The 18,074-nt window shown below is 37.2% G+C and overlaps 1 protein-coding gene across 1 annotated transcript in view; it reads right to left on the bottom strand.

Moving 5' to 3' along the window:
- Positions 1-2,631: 2,631 nt before the first annotated feature.
- LOC107753185 (EGF-like repeat and discoidin I-like domain-containing protein 3) overlaps positions 2,632-18,074 on the bottom strand; it is a 199,392-nt gene continuing 183,949 nt past the window's right edge. The window contains exon 9 of the mRNA XM_016569310.1: positions 2,632-3,771. Coding sequence (XP_016424796.1) covers positions 3,622-3,771 — 150 coding nt within the window. The 3' untranslated portion in view covers positions 2,632-3,621. The remainder of the gene's footprint in view (positions 3,772-18,074) is intronic.

Genomic DNA, 18,074 nt, shown 5'->3' with positions numbered 1-18,074 from the left:
AAATATGTCAGTGTGCTTGCATGTTTCCATATTTCCACACCATAATTGTGACTTTTTATTTCAAAATTCTGACTTTGTTTCTCACATTTCCAAGGTAACTTCTCACAATTCTGAGTTTATATCTCACAATTCTGAAAAAAAAAAAAAAAATCTCAGAATTGCAAGTTGTAAACTCAGAATTCTAACTTTCTTTCTTACAATTCTGCATTTATATCTCACAATTCTGAGTTTATATCTCACATTTTTGAATTGCCTGTGGCACAAAACAGCTGCATAGCTCTTTCAAAGAAATCTAAATTTCATGCTTTAGAATTTGTTGTGGCACAGAGGTTATAAATTCATTGCTGGACATCACAGTTTTGTTTTTGTCTTCACATGAAATGCCATGTGAATGATCTCATGCTGTATATGCAGTACAGCAGTACATGATCTGAGATCACATTCATAGGCTGTATCTTGTGCAATCCTAAACAAAGAATAGCTTGGGAGAAGGAGGAAAGCAATCAATGCAGGTGAAAAACACAAGCCGCATACCAAATCATGTACTGGAACAAACATCAACAGGATAGTTCTTTTTTTTTCTTCACATCATTAGTGAAGGCATAAGCAAAAAGCATAGACAGAAAATGAAAAATTTTTCACAGATGTCTTTTTATTTGTCAAACAAAAGAGCTGTCTATGTTAGCAATGGCTGTCCTCCTTTGTACACTTTGCTTGAAATAGTAGTGTATAATCGGTATGTTTTACCATATAGCATTTGCTTGACACGGTATGAAAAATAAATAAATAAATATGAAATTTGTTTTTGTTTTTGGAACAGCTGACAGCATAAACGCAAAGCTAAAAGAGTGTGTGGCCCACTGTTGACTTTATCTATACATGTTTTCAAACGATCAATATTCAAAGCACATTTAATGGAAATGGTGGACTATCAGACCCATCAATATATTTTTTTTTCCTCAAAAATGTGCCTGTGGACCTCATATTTAGATTTTTTTTTCTTCTTAATACACTGTCACCCTCAAAAGGTCTATACAAAACTGATAAATGTGCACACAAGTCATTTGAACAGTGTTGGAGAAGAATCTCACAGACAGGGAAATGTTAGACAATAATTACTGATATTACTTCCATATATGTCGATAAACATAGAAACTGTCATGAATCCTGTCCATGGACTTCCGTCCAATTGCCACCAGAGGTCACCCTTTCGTTACATTGACTCTCACACTACACACTGTTGTGTAACTGTTGCACGTCATCCCGGACTACATATCCCAGCATCCATTGCACTGATTAGACACACAGCTGCTGCCAATCACACACCCTACATAAGCCATGGACTTCCTCTCTCTCACTGCCGAGTATTGTTTGCGTATATCGCTCTCTTAGTGGTAGCACATTACGGAGCCAGTTTTCTGCCCTAGTTTCTAGTCCTTAGTTCCTAGTCATAGTCTTGTCTTGCCTTGCCTGCTTTCCCGTGTTACCTGATTCTTGCCTGTTTATCTTGGATTAACCCTTTGCCTTTCTGTTTCGTACTGTATTTGCACCTCGCCTGGACTATTGCTCGTGTTATTGAATTTCCCCTCTTGTCAAGCCCTCTGGATAATGTTCGCTGTGGACTGACTCATGCCCATTTTGGATTACTCTTTTGTCTTGCCCTCAATATACCTGTTTGCCATTGTCAGAACCTTGCCTGTTTTATGACCACGCCTTTAAATAAAAGCTTTGCAGATGGATCCGCACGTCTCACGTCTCGTTGGCCCTTAACAGAAACATGATGTCAACATTTATTTGTTAGTTAAAACATATGGTACTGTACGTGATGTATATGCTGATTCTGGTGTATGATATACGCTGAATTCATTTTTATTTTTTTGACATTCAAGACTGTTCAAATACTGTTAAACCCCCCTCCCCCAACTCATGGATATATGCAAATATATATATATATTACATGTATGTCATGAGCCCTGAAAATTTCCAGAAAAATAGCAAATAAAATGATGCAGTGATTTCACAACCCAATGGTGCTCACCTTTGAAATGAGTAACTAGATTCCCATGATTACCTAACAGCTGCATAAACATCTGTATCTAATATTTCCATACAAGAAAACTGTTATTTATTGGTGACTTTATTATATGTGACCCTGGAACACAAAACCAGTCATAAGTGTAATCCATTGATGTATGGTTTGTTAGGATAGGACAATATTTGGCTGAGATACAACTATTTGAATATCTGGAATCTGAGGGTGCAAAAAAATCAAAATCGCCTTTAAAGATGTCCAAATGAAGTTCTTTGCAATGCATATTACTAATCAAAAATTAAGTTTGAATATGTTTGCGGTAGGAAATTTACAAAATATCTTCATGGAACATGATATTTACTTAATATCCTAATGATTTTTGGCATAAAAGGAAAAATCTATCATTTTGACCCATACAATGTATGTTTGGCTATTGCTACAAATATACCGCAGCGACTTAAGACTGGTTTTGTGGTCCAGGGTCACATATGCAAAGGGGAAAAAAGAAGAATCTCACTTAGTGTAGTCCATACAACACATTTTTTCATGTTAATATTTCTTCACATTTTCTAACAAGCACTCCAAAGTTTTTTTTTTTTTTTTAATCGTAAGATTGTAAGTACTAAAAAAAGATGACATCTATCCTGAGGATTTTACAATCAAGAAAAAAAAATACAGTAGTACAGGTAAACAGCCTGAAAAACTGAGACATCTGGAAGTTAAACAAACAATAATTTATACATCAAATACCTCTAAATGATTAATTTCCAATGACATTATTTTCTTGACAAATTTATATTTTGACTGCCTACATAACCTGTAAGTAAATGTACCTTTACCTTCATAACTTTCCAGCAGTTGTCTATGTGTGTGAAATTAGTTAAGATTAGTCTGTAATAGGTGCTTCCAGTACTGTAGTGTTGCTTTTATTATGGCATGTCATTACATTATGGGACATGTAACAGTGTCTTTAGAAAAGTACAGGAAAACAGATCATACAAATTTGAAATGATTGATAAAAATGATCTACGAAATGCTTTAATTTGAACTTATACATCTTGTTGTCTTATACTTCTATTCACTTTTGCATCATGCAGTTATTTAGCATTTTACATATAATACAATACCATCATATTTATTGTCTACACAACAATGTCAGTGTCAGCTGAGATATAACTTCAGTCAGGCCTGCTGTTAAAATTAAAGTAGAAAGATATTTTACATGTTAATGTTAGTCTTTTCTGTTATGTGTTTGATTATGGCCCAAAAAGCATTGCATGTCATTTTGTTCTGGTTTAAAGTGACACTGTACAGTGGCTATTGTTCCACTGCGTAAACCACAGTGAAATAAACCCCATGCTCCATTTAGCTCTTAAAAAAAAAATTGAATTAAATAATTCAACAAATGGCACAGACCATAAAAAGGACAAACAAGCAGGGCATTATAGATGACTAAACCGATCCTCTTTAGGAAAAAAAACAAAAACAAATCATAATATTATAAAAATGGAAAATTCAGATGAAACCAATTTTAATTTTACATGTTTAAGCACAGTTTATATTGAATATGGATGAAAGAATATGGGTATTCACTCTTCCTCCGTGCATCCTAGTAACTCTGCACGCAAAGTGATTCTTCCGTACCACGACCATGGAAGAATTCGGATGAATCTGGCATAGATGGGAGGATCTATCACATTCTTTCTGTGGGTGTCATTATCAAAATTTCCTTGAAAGACCTGTTGGGAAAAAAAAAGAAAAAATCCTAAATTATACACTGATTAATTTTACTTCTCAATCAAACCTAGCAGACCTATTTAACAGGTGCACCAAATGGAACAATTTGGAATATTTGATAATAAAAAAACTACTATAAAATATTTGTTCATTAGATACATAAAACATTAGTGTTAAGCATTTTGTTTTTGTAAAAAAACACATTTGAAAGAAATATTTCCTCATGTATGCTCCATACATCACATACAGCATCAAGAGGAGCTACAGAGAAACTACAGAAGAACTCTCTAACACCAGATATATACCATTATATACACCACTGGTCAGTAAGATTTTTTTATTTTTTTGAAAGAAATTAATACTTTTATTCAGCAAGGACACATTAAATTGATCAAAAGTGACAGTAAGGACATTTATAATGCTACAAAATAATTATATTTCAAATAAATTTCCTGGAGGAAAAAAACAATTAGGCAGCATGTTTAATGTTTAGTGTGCAGCAAACCAGCGTAATAAGTAATTGATAATGTTTGAGCACGAAATCAGCATATTAGAATGATTTCTGAAGGATCATGTGAGACTGAAGACTGGAGTAATGGCTGCTGAAAATTCAGCTTTGTCAACACAAGAATAAATTACATTTTAAAATATATTAAAATAGAAAACAGATATTTTAAATAATAAGAATATTTCACAATATTACTATTCTGACTGCATTTTTTGATCATATAAATATCCTTGGTGAGCATAAAAGACGTTACAAAAACATTTAAAGAAATGTTTTGCTTCTTTGGCTTAAGAATTTAAAATTAAACGACTGGCAATTAACACTCAAATTCTCTCCAGTTTAGGATGGGTGTTATAGTCTTAATGCAAATATTACTATTACTATTTACAACGTGTTTTTTGCAGCATTGAGAAAAGTAGCCAATCACAGACATATCTGTTGGTTTCTTGAACGCAATGGCCAATCAGTTTTAGTTGGTCAGAATTCACTCACCGCTCAAAACACCAGAGTTTCTGTTAAGTGCTTCATTGTACAGTTTAGAGAGCCTCAATGATTATAACGGAACCTTGTGAGATTGCCATGAACTAAGATGAGTGACGCGTTTTTAGTGATTATAAAGGGAGCATGCTTTGCGCACCTTCTAGGCTATAATCCATTCAGAATTTGTACGAAACCTTTGTTTATCAGACACATAAATGCTGCAAAGTTTCGGGAATGACACCCACTAACTGGGTGAGTTATGCTGGACTCACCCTAAATGGGTCATGACATGAGAAATCACATTTGCCTTGATCTTTTGGCATATATGAGGTCTTTGTACCATTACAACATCCTGCAAGTTTCATAGCTTAAAATGTCATCCTCATTATAAACAAAGCATTTATTTAATCAAGCTCCAAAAATGGCTTGTTTGGATCTGAGATGACATGTGACGTCACAAGGGCACACACATTTGCACATACATTGCCTCCAGAACAAGACATCAACGGATAGTTATCATCTCACCATAGGACATGCCCAATGGCATTCCGTCGCTTAATAGCTGACACCTACCCTGGATGCGAGCATGGTGTCTCGTCAAAAGCAAATAGAACCTGTTATAATAACTGCCGCTGCCTTGTCTACACTGGATACAGTATACAGATATGTGTTCACTTTCTGACATAGTCCATGCGCTAGAGTCTGACAACAACTGGGCAAACGGTAGAGTGAACAAATGTTCGCTTTGACGCATTTAAACAGTTTGTTCGCTTCTCTGTACAGACATCAGAAGGATTCCAGCATCAGGAACAAATGGATGGTTTATTTTAATGGCATCCCGGATCGTGTCGGAGGATTATATGTTTGTTCAGAAGCATTTTATTTTGTAAAGGAAGCAGTGTAATGCAGAGTTTGCAAAGCAACATTTGTTGAAAGATGAAGCTGTATTGCATCTGAATGCAGCTGCATCAGAAACCGTAAGTAAATGATTTCAAAGTGCTTTGTCTGTAAATTACGTTTTTTTTTTTTATGTATCATGTTGTCAAAACCCTTACTCACATGCAGTAGTGTAGCGTTGATACTGTTGTGTATGCAGGGACATTAGCTAATCATAACAGTGGCCATTTACTGACAATCCTTAAAGGACTCGCCCCTTATAAACAGGTCGTTTTAGACAGAGGATCAGAATGAGAGCTGAAAATAATCATTTTTCCAAATATATATTTGCAGTATTGCTACAAGTAGCAATGCTACTATCGTAGCTAAATTTTTCAGTAGCTTGACAGTAGCTCAACTACTTTTAAAACAAGCTTTTCTAGTAGCTAACTACATTTTCCAGCATGGTGTAGCTCGACAATAGCTACATTCTAATTTGTGAACCTGCAATAGACTGAAGCAACGCAGCGTCTTCTTACAAGATCACATACTAAACCAGTGCATTACCTGTGTGTGTGTGTGTGTGTGTGTGTGTGTGTTGTACTCTGAATTGTTCTATGTACGTCTTATTGGGACCCCCTCGAAAATTAGATAGTTCATCTCAAGGGGCTATCCTTTTAATAAATTCAAATTCAAAATTCCAATAATATCTTGCAAGTAACAACGGTTGAAATTCAACCCATAAAGGATTCTAACATTTGGCAATTAACATTAAGGAAGAACTTTGTGTGAGGGCTTTTTTAAAGGAGGTAGTTGATTTACATAAATTACACCATGACGTTCAAGAGAGGGTTGATATTTCAAGTTCGACACACCCTATTATCTAACAACAAGAGACAGTGGCGGAATTGGAGATAATCACTGGATTATTGAAGGACACTACATCTCAATCCTCAATCATTTAGCACTAGACTAAAAATTTACTTTATATTCGGATACTTCATATTTATGAAAATACCCAAGATGGCTTGAAGAACATTCTATTACCTCTGTGATGTATATTTGGAGTTTCTGCGCAAGGGCACCTTCTGGCGTCCAGTATGAATGAAACAGACATTACATGTGTTTAGTGCTCAGTAATGCACCCTCAGTACTATTTTGGGCATAAACAGATAAAATAATGCTTCTCTTTAAAGAAATTTGAAGTAAACATATGATAATCCATGCTTTTCTCCAGACAGTGTATAGAACTGTACATGAGTTGTTTTTTTCCCCCACAGTTGATGCATGAAAGGCTCATATTTAATATTAAAGCCATGGACTCCATTTTTTGATTTTACATAGGCTTATCTCCTGATATAAATTAAGAAATTACTGTCATAACATTATTGTCATAAGATTTTTATCATAACAGTATCATATAGTGTACAGTTATAGGCTGCCTGCATGTTAACAAGTTAACAAGTAACATATATATATGTGTGTGTGTGTGTGTGTGTGTATATATATATATATATACAGTACATACAATATATATATATATATATATATATATATATGAATTAGTTATTGTTATTACCTTATGATAATTTTTTTATCTAATTATTATACATTTGTTGCAATTTCGAACTTTGACTTGACAACTGGAGCTACTGAAAGTTTTTAACTGTTTAGTTTTGGCTCACTGTAATGTGGTGTTTTGGGTGTGTTCGGCGGAGTTGAAAACGGATCCGTCAAGCCGGACACTTTCTGCTCCCGTTAGTGAAGCTCACACGGTGTTTGCATACTTGCATACAGGACTTTTGTGGACTTTGTCACCAAGTGGATTTTAATGAAACATTTGTTAAGGACATTTTCCGCTATGGTTTGAACAAAAATTTATCTTGTTTAATGCCACGCAATACCCCTCAATGGACTCTTAAAAAATACATTGACTTTGCTTTGTTGCTGGCTAATTCACCATTCACTTTCCTTTCCATGAGTCTGCTCCAAAGGCCTCTCCTGTCCATGAATCAAATCCAGTGCCTCCAGAAGTGGTAGCATCCGCTGCAGAACCTCCAGAGGTGGCGGCATCCGCTGCAGAACCTCCTGAGGTGGTGGAGTCCGCTTCCGAACTCACAGACTGTATTGTCACGGCCACGGAGGCCGTTCACGAACTCACTGTCTGCCCTGTCACAGCCAAGGAGTCCGTTCACGAACCTGCAGAACCTCCTGAGGTGGTGGCGTCCGCTTCCGAACTCACTGCCTGTCCTGCTACGGCCATGGAGGCCGTTCATGAACTCACTGCCTGTCCTGCTACGGCCAAGGAGGCCGTTCACGAACTCACTGCCTGTCCTGTCACGGCCATGGATGCCATTCTGGAACTCACTGTCTGTCCTGTCACGGCCATGGAGACCGTTCATGAACTCCCTGTCTGTCCTGTCACAGCCATGGAGGTCGTTCATGAACTCACTGTCTGTCCTGCCACGGCCAAGGAGGCCATTCATGAACTCATGGTCTGTCCTGCCACGGCCAAGGAGGCCGTTCATGAACTCACTGTCTGTGCTTTCACGGCCAAGGAGGCCGTTCATGAACTCATAGTCAAGTGGTCTGTCCATGTCCATGAGCATCCTGCTCTGCCGTCATCACCGCCATGGCCCCCCGATGCCTCGTCAAGTCTGTTCTAGTCAAGTCTGTTCATGTCAAGTCAAGTCTCGGATTATGTTTGGATTTCACCTGTAAATAAACTGCACTTGGGTTCTTCACTACACTTGCCTTCAGTGGACTGAATCGTTACACTCACATGCTTCCAATTTAAAATTCAAATGAAATATAGGCTAATTCACTGTAAACAGTCAGATTATTTAATTTGCTTTTGATGAAATCAGCTTGACTTTGTATTTCCTACAGCAGACGTATGCAAACACATTGACCTATCAATCAAATAGTGTGTATTTACAATACAGAGTCAGAGAAAGGAAGTACAGTTCATGATTTATGAATAACCCTTGAGTGTGTAGCTGAACTGATGCTGAAGGCAAACAGAGCTCAAGTTCGTTCAGTGCAAAGAGTTCAGAGATGGGGAAAATTCAGCAAGCAACAAAGAGGTTGGCTGGGAACTAAGTCTTCAAGTGGGCTTCAAAGACAAATTTTACTGAGCTCTCTGAGCTCTGACAGCGCATATTCATCAGCAGAGAGTAAACAATAAGAGCACAGAGATCCTGTGTGTCTAATTGCTGGTGTCACAAGCATTGCATAAATGTGTGACATATTCCCTCCCTTTCTCTCTTCCACACTGAATCAGCGTTCCCTTTTGCACCATGGAACCAATCTTGTTTTGCAGGAGTTTTGCAGCTCGACTCTCTCCAATGTACTCTGAGCCAGAGTGGGGGGAAATGTCATAAAAATCTGATTAAAAGAGGTTGGCTGGGAACTAAGTCTTCAAGTGGGCTTCAAAGACAAATTTTACTGAGCTCTCTGAGCTCTGACAGCGCATATTCATCAGCAGAGAGTAAACAATAAGAGCACAGAGATCCTGTGTGTCTAATTGCTGGTGTCACAAGCATTGCATAAATGTGTGACATATTCCCTCCCTTTCTCTCTTCCACACTGAATCAGCGTTCCCTTTTGCACCATGGAACCAATCTTGTTTTGCAGGAGTTTTGCAGCTCGACTCTCTCCAATGTACTCTGAGCCAGAGTGGGGGGAAATGTCATAAAAAACTGATTAGGCAAAAGGGCAGCTCAAAACATGAACTCATTTGCTGAACTTCTCATCTGATGCCCTGCATGTTTGCAGGGAATCTACGTGCACAGGAACGTTTTTCAATGCCAAGCATTTCGCGCCATGCTTTTATAATGATAAGGTCTGCATGCTTTGGCTGTGAGGGTTGATAGATAGCACGGTAGGAAATACATGAGAGTTAAGTAAGATTTATTAGGCTGCTCTTATGTCTTTCATTAACATTTTATAACCCTGATGACACCTCAGGCGCCTGTGTGATTCCAATATGGCCAATTACAGTACATTATATGCAAAATCAAACATGAGCGTATGTGCAGCCAGTGTTGTGGACACACGCTAAAAAATACATTTTTCAGTAGCATGAGGGTAGTTTTTTTAGAAATGCAAATATAAATCAAGTGGGTCACAAAGAGTCCATCAAAGCTGTTTCTATTCACCAATTAATTTGAGGCCCTGTACAGAAGTTACCCTATTTTAGATCCTCATTATTTGTGTTTGTAAATATAAGCTGTATCATCTGATGGATAACTTGACTGCTATTGAACTATACTTTAAATTATGAATACCTTGAGAATTTGCACAAATAGTTTATGTGATACTGTATGTAACTGTAATAGGGCTGTAACAGCACACTTAACTGTTTTAAGTCACAGTTTTTGTTACAGTGGGATAAAAAAAGTTCATTGCTTTCTTTCTTTTTTATTTATTTATTTTTTAAAACAGTTATTTACTGTACAAACTATGCCTCTATCTTTAAAAAAAAAAAAAAAAAAGTGTCAATACTGCTGAAACCATAATGCATTTTATGGTGCTGTTGGAAATGGGGAAAGGGATTTGAAATGCTTCCACTTTTGAATGCAAATTATTTTAGCAAATTGCATATTTAAGTACGAATTATTGTGCTCCCATTTTATTGGTCTCCGTCTGTTAGACATGCACGCATGCGCTCCGACACTCATTCTTTAAGTTTAACTTGCTTACTGTCAGGATGATGGAAATACTGGCATGACTTTCTAACATTTACAGATAAGAAAAGAACTGTAGGATATAAGTTATGCACTGAGGAAAATAAGTTTCAAATACATTAAACAGCACAAGCATCTGACACACAAGTGCTGTGGTTAAAACAATGCTGTATTCAATTGCTACACAAATGTGCCAAACTGAAAGACCTGTACAGAACATTTTTGGTATGAATATGTGTACCATTACATCCCTAAGGATTGAACTTAACTCTTAAACTGATTTGTAACAAGTCACAATACAGTGCCCATGATGCAAATATAACACATATAAATAATTATAATAATGATGTATAAGCTGTTGCATTTAAAAGTAAATGTTGCTAATGTAAACTGTAACCAGCACACTGTAATGTTAAGCTGTACCATCTTATGTGAAGTCGTGATGAAATGAAAGCAGTGGCATATCTTTTGTTCTGTACTATGATGGACATCCAAGTGTTAACAGCTAATCGAAAATCTAGAATAACATCATGATTTTTCAATTTAATTATGACAGTTTGAGCTGAAGTTCTCCAAAATTAAAATGAACACCACTAACTAGGTAAGGTTAATTACTTGAACAACAGATATTGTTAACTAGAAAAAGCTGCTAAATAAAAACAGACTCACAGAGGTGTAATGTAGTGCACATCTCTTTTATGGTACTTATCCATTTCAGTCTTTCACGCAACAGTAAACACTAAAACTCCAGTGAACGCTTTAGCTTTCTGTGACCGTAACCAAATGAGACATCTCACTCTTCTGATGTACCCCCTGAAGAAATGATGGAAACAAATCACTCTCAATTACCTTCTCTCCCTGCGCACCCAAGAACATTTGGAACGATTATGCATAAAAGCTGAAAAGAAAACAAATCCATCTCTAAGACATCCCATAAATCTGTGCCTGGTGTTTTCTGCTTAATCTAATCCCTGCACTGCTCCGCTCATCACTGCAAATCCAAGTTGTCTTTAGAGCACTGTTATGGCATGCAGAAACAAATGGAGGATTATCTAAGTAGGTGCATCAGGTATAGCAGATATTCTATTTAGAGGTGAGGGATTTTGGTGTTCGATCACAAGGGGAGGACCCTTTATCACTTCATAGCATCTTCAAGCTGCAAGAATGCTCAATTCATAAACACGTCTTTTGAAGTGGGTCCTTCACATGGAGCTGATCAGTGTAAAAATCCCTCGAGTGATACTCAAAGTGGCAAGGCAATCTCAAGTCCTTTTGCAGCATGGCAAAACAAGGTTGTCTGTAGAGAGATTTGGGTATTAAATCTTAGCATGAATTTTGCAACTGACTCCAAATCTGACTGACAGATCTATAGACACTGAGGATAGATAGATAGATAAATAGATAGATAGATAGATGGATTGTGCATTCAGGCAATATACTGTACTATATAGACAGCTAACAGGTAAATCATCAAAGCACCGTTCTACCTTTAAGAAATGATATCTGCTCAGACAGGTCATTGAGATCTAGTAATCTCGGCCTGCTTTCCATTTCCAGAGCTCAAATTTCTGCTTCCGTTTACCACAATTAATGTGTGTAAAATGGAAGAAAATGAAACTCAAAAATATACTTTTCAAGTTAAAATTGTAAGGAGTAAAATGTAAAACTGAAAATTGTTTTCTTCTTCTTCAGAAATGTAATCAAGTAAATGTACAAGTAGTCAGTTCAAATAGCACATGAGTAAATACGATATGATAAGATTTTCATATGAGCTGAGGGAAGATTTTGTGTTTAGCTGTACATGTTTTGTTTTAGCTGTGTCTGTGAGCTGGTAATTCACTTCTGTGGTGGGATAGAGCAATGTTTGTGTACAAGGCTCAACATTGCTTTGACGGAGAATTTTATAATCACTGGTGCCACATAATTAACCCTTTTCAAAACATGCCTCGCTACCTACATAGGTTATTGCCTTCTAAGGCAGCATAACTGTTATGTTAACCTCACAAGTGACTGATCTGAAATGCTCCACATACAATAGAACCTACTGTAACATTAGCATGTCATGTTACTATAAGTAGTATAAATACACAGCCCAAACACAACCAAATATTTGGTAAAAAAAAAAGAAAAAAAGAAACGTTAATAACACTGAACAATTTTATAAATTTTTAGTACAACTTTATTTATAATCAACATTTCTCTCATCTCAAGTGCCTGCACAAGGATAGAAACAGAGTTTAAAATCAGGGCCAAAAACACCCTCTATGAAACTGAGCATCTATTAAGTACAACAGCATCTTTTATATCTTTCTAAAGGTATAATATTGCTTTATCTTATGTGCCAGCTGACATTATCCCTCTCATTTGCTTGTCTGAGCCAAATTCATATTATGCACTGTTACGGCCTCATCTGTAGTGCACTACCTTGCTCAATTTAATGTTATTAACTAATGATGGAGATATTGCATGAGCTCTCGCCTTTTCCTGACACTGTCTGGACTGTCTATAAAAGTAAGTGTTTAAGAAGTGGCAGGCCGCATGATTTACCCAGGGGACTGACATCCCACACCCTGACAGGGACCAAATGAGGACACAATCGCTTTTAATACACCATTCCTTTTTTTTTTTTTACTTTCTCCCTCTTAAGTCAGTCTCCTTCCTTTCTTTAACTCATCTATATCGTAACAGAGGAGCTGAACTAGGCTGTGTTGTGCACAGCTAACAAATCTCAAACAATAGATCAGATGTGAGCAGGGCAGGACTTAGGGGGGCGGGGGCCCCTGGGCTTGAGGTTATGTTTGGGCCCTATACCTACACTACAAATGCCCTCAAATAGAACATCATTATGGAGTAACACAAAATACACAAACATATGCTTTGAGGTTCATAAATAGTACAATTAATATGCAACATGTCTAGGCTATAGTCAAAGTTTAAATGTAATATTAAATATTCATTATAATATAATAAACATGATGTGTTCACTCAGCTGAGAGATCAAAACCCTGAAATAACTTTGAGCAAAACAAATAAATAAAATAAAATAAAAATAATTGTCATATCTGTGTCCTCTTATGTCAGGTTGTTATTTAATCAATAAATTAAATCGAATAAAAATACATGCTGGCTATTAACAATCAAATGAAATCACTATCAACAGAATTCATAGATGGATTGTGCATAAATGTTAAGTTTAAATATAACATTTTAATGTAGAAATATTAAATGATTGCAAAAAAGGAAATAAGCTTCTTTTTTAAATATGAAACTACAACCGCCAGTAGGTGGCAGAAAGTGACTGTCTTAATGAGTGAGTTGAATCAACCGATTCGTTTAAAAAGCTGATTCATTTAACTTTGCAAACGACCGTACGTATAGCCTGATTGAATAATTTGCTGGTCCGTGTAATGCTGAGGAACAAAACACTGTTGTTCGGAGATGCAGAGGTTCGGCAGTTTGTTCTATCTTCTTTCTGACGGAGCAAAACGGAATTTTGTGTCTGAAAGTTACTCTGTAAGTTGTTGTTTATGTACATTTGCGATCGTGTAGATATAAGAAAAAAAGAAAAAAAAAAGCGGGACTCTTGTTTGTGTGAGGCTAAGTCCTATATCATAGGCATAGCTATGTTATAAAAACAGAAACTCATTCAATTGCTATTTTTAAATTATACTAATACTAATTATATTTAATAATATTGCTGCTTTTTGTAATGTATTTTGACCAAATAAAAGCAACCTTGGTGAGCATAAGAAACTTTAAAAAACATCTTACTGACCCCAAACTTTTAAATGGTAGTATATGTGTGAGACAACTGCACTGTCTCCAATCGGTTTTAAATGTTCTGATCAGTTTTTCTAGAAATATATAATTACATAAAATAATAAAAACACAACTGTAATAATAAATAAAAAAAGACCACAGAATATAGAATATCAAACATTTAAAATTTGCCATTGCCAATGTCTTTACAGTGTTAAAAATTTAATAGTGTTATGTTACATGTTAATTTTGACAGCCCTAGTAATTTTATCATGTTGATATACAGTAAATAGGCTTTAAAAGGGGTGAGAGGACAGTAATGCAGACCCTATAGATTCATATTTGGCCATTAAGCCACAGCACACAGTTCATTTCAGTTCACTTGTTCTATGACAAAATAACACATTACCAAAATTACTTTTCTCACACCCATCAAGAGGCTTTTCAGTGATTCTAAAATGATTCTGTATAAGAAAGGGAATCTCTGTGAATGCTAGTCAATATACTGGGCTAATGCAACTGCTGTTCTAGATCTCATCTCTCCTGAAGACAGTAAATAGTAGGTTGCATTGTATTCAATTTCATCTTCAAGGCCCATCATCCTCAGAACCCTATTGTCAAAAACCAGATAAATAGCACTTTAAGACAACCATTAGATCAGGTCCAAATCTGAAAGGTTAAAAAAGAGATATGATACAATCTGATATTGCATTTTCTCCCTTGAGTTAAAAGTAGTGTTGTCAAAAGACCCGGTATTTCGGTACCAAGTCGGTACTAAAAAAATGAAAACGTTACGGTACCAGGTTTTCTTAAGTACCGGTGGTACCAAGTACCCGGTCAACCCGGTTCTTGATGTGCTATCCGAAAGCTATCCTGTTCCAGTGTTGCCAAGTCCGCGGTTTTCCCGTGGAATTGGGCTGCTTTAACACTGTTGCCGCGGGTTGTTTTTCATGTCCGCGGGTTGAAAAACGACCCCACTAACGTGATATTTAGCCCCTGGAATGCAAATTTTACCTGGGGAACCCCGCCAAAACATGCATATTTTATCCTCGGAACGCGATTTTTAACGGGGGACCCCCTCGAAACGCGATTGGGCAGATTTTGTTGTGAAAACCTGGCAATCTCTTCATAAAATCAGTGGCGACCTCAAGAGGAGGAAACACATCAAACTAACAAAACACCCCGATCAAGTTCAAGCAGGTAAGTTTCAATTACATTTTTAATATTTAGAGCTTCTGTAATGAATATTATTCCATATTTTAATTTGAATTTCGGATTGAAATAAACAAACCCTAAAACAGACAACAGTTTACAGATGTTTTTCAGTGGCAGCAGAACGGTGACTAAACTTTTGGGTGAAACTTGTTTACTTTTTTTCATACTTTTATTACTTGTGGGAAAACTTGAAACACTTTTAAATAAGTATAAAGAATGGCATTTGTTTTGTACATTTAATTTTTGTTTACCGTTATTAATAAAAATGTTGTTCAATTAGCATGTTTTTGTGTTTTGCTTTGGTACCGAAATTGGTACCGAGAACCGTGGATTTTCACTGGTATTGGTACCGAATACTGAAATTTTGGTACCATGACAACACTAGTTGAAAGCAACTGGGGATATGAGGGGGTGAGATAAGATTTCAGTAGAGCTTGAAAGCTGTATTGTAACTACGGTTTGATAAGAACCAGACCAAGTGATATGTTTAGAAGAGTGACCAAAACATGCCACAAATCACGTATAAAATTTTGCCCATCATATAAAAAGGAAGAAACTGTCTGTACTGTCCATCTACATCGAGTCTTCACAGATATTAATGCAGGCATTTCAGAGGAGCACCTCTAAAATTCAGAAGGTGCTCTCCTTAATAATATCCACTATGCCCTTTGTGGGTCACTAAGCCTCACTTAAACTTCTTGCTCAGTTGCTGGAAATAGAATTTAACTTTTCCCCTCCAATCAGTTCTGGTCTGTGCCTTCTATTTAACCCATTGGGCAATGTTTCCACAGTATCATCAAGGGCACCTACGCATGGGAACTTGTGTCTTTCCTGGTTGTAAGTCATGATTTGACACCGATACAAATGATACAATAGGAGATTCTTTAACCATTTATTTCCTTCTGGTCATACCCCTCATGGGATTCCAATAACATATCTTTTCTTTCTTCATTCAAATGCTGATATGAATCTTCTAAGCCTATGCATTGCTGCTAATCAATTGCTGCCATCTTCAAAATATACAACGCAATCAAAACTAACATAGAAGTCAGAACGTCAGAAAGAGCTTTATTGCCAAGTATGTTTACACACACAAGGAATTTGTCTTGGCGACAGTACTGTAGCTTCCAGTGCAGAAGAAAGTACAGACATAGTGCAAACATAATTGATAGTGCAGACATAGGAATTACACCGTAGAGATGAAATATAACATTAATGTAAGAAAGAAAAAATAAAAATAAAAAACAGAAAATTACATGCAATATAATACAGAAGTAGAATTATAGAGAGAGAGAAAAAAACATAAATAATTATTTTAATGAATGTACAGATATGTTATTCACAAGTGTACAGTTTATGTAGTTTACAAATGTAGAATTTTCAGATGCTATGTATACATGTGTCAGTTATTATGGACAAGTTTTAATTGTTCAGGTTGAATATAGCCTGCAGGGAAAAAAAACAAAAAAACTGTTCTTGTGCCTGGCTGTTCTGGTGGTCGGTGCTTTGTAGCGCCAACCAGAGGGCAACAGTTGAAAGAGAGAGTGGGCTGGGTGTGTGGGGTCCAAAGTGATTTTCTTAGCCCTTTTCCTCACTCTGGAGGTGTAAAGGTCTTGGAGTTTGGGTAGTAATCAGAACAATAATCTTCTCAGCAGTCCTGACTGTCCGTTGTAGTCTCTTGATGTCTGATTTGGTAGCTGAACCAAACAAGAAAGTTATGGATGAGCACAGGATGGACTCAATGATGGCAGAGAACTATTTCAGCAGCTCCTGTGACAGGTGTAATTTCCTAAGTTGGCAAAGAAAGTACAAACTCTGTTGTGCCTTTTTAGCAATGGAGTCTGAGTATCCCTCTTCAGGTCCTGAGAGATGGTGGTGCACAGCTTCCATAGTGCTGTTCATGATGGTGAGTGGGGGGAGTGCAGGTGGGTTTCTCCTGAAGTCCACGATCATCTCCACTGCTTTGAGCATGTTCAGCTCCAGGCTATTGTGACTGCACCAGAAAGCCAGCTCTTTACCCTCCTGTCTGTAAGCAGACTCGTCTCCGTTGTGTATGAGGCCGATTATGGTAGTGTAATCTGCAAATTTCAGGAGCTTGACAGAGGGGTCTTTTTCAGTGCATTAATTTGTATACAGGGAGAAGAGCAGTGTGCAGAGCACACATCCCTGAGGGGCGCCAGTGCTGATCGTGAGAGTCCTGGATGTAAGTTTACCCAGCCTCAATAGCTTCTGCTTGTTTGTCAGGAAGCTGGTGATCCCCTGACAGATTGGGGTGGGCACGGAGAGCTGGGTCAGTTTGTCTGAGAGAAGGTCAGGCAGTCCCAGGTTTATCAAGATGTTGTAGAATATAATGCAGTCCAATGTTGACTGCATCATCCACAGACCTGTTTGCTCTGTAAGCAAACTGAAGAGGATCCAGCAAGGGTCCAGTGATGTCTTTCAGATAGGCCAACACCAGTCTCTCAAACAACTTCACGGCCACAGATGTGAGAGTGACAGGTCTGTAGTCATTAAGTCCAGTGATCTGATCCAGTGGACCAGAATGATGTTTGTTCAGTGGAGTGCTTGAAACAGGAGGGGACTAACCACAGCTCCAGTGATCTGTTGAAGATCTGTGTAAAGATGAGGGCCAGTTGGTCAGCGCAGACTTTTAAACAGGCAGGTGAAACACTGTCTGAGCCTGATGCTTTCTTAGTCTTCTGTTTTCTGAAGACCCGGTTCACGTCCTGTACACAGACCTTAAGTGCAGGTTGAATAGTAGGAGAGAGAGGGAGGGGGG

This window comes from Sinocyclocheilus rhinocerous, unplaced genomic scaffold (assembly GCF_001515625.1).
Source record: "Sinocyclocheilus rhinocerous isolate Xijiao unplaced genomic scaffold, SAMN03320098_v1.1 scaffold3063, whole genome shotgun sequence".
NCBI lineage: Eukaryota > Metazoa > Chordata > Actinopteri > Cypriniformes > Cyprinidae > Sinocyclocheilus > Sinocyclocheilus rhinocerous.
The sequence above is the reverse complement of the archived record's forward strand: the minus strand, read 5'-3'. Positions and strand labels throughout refer to the sequence as shown.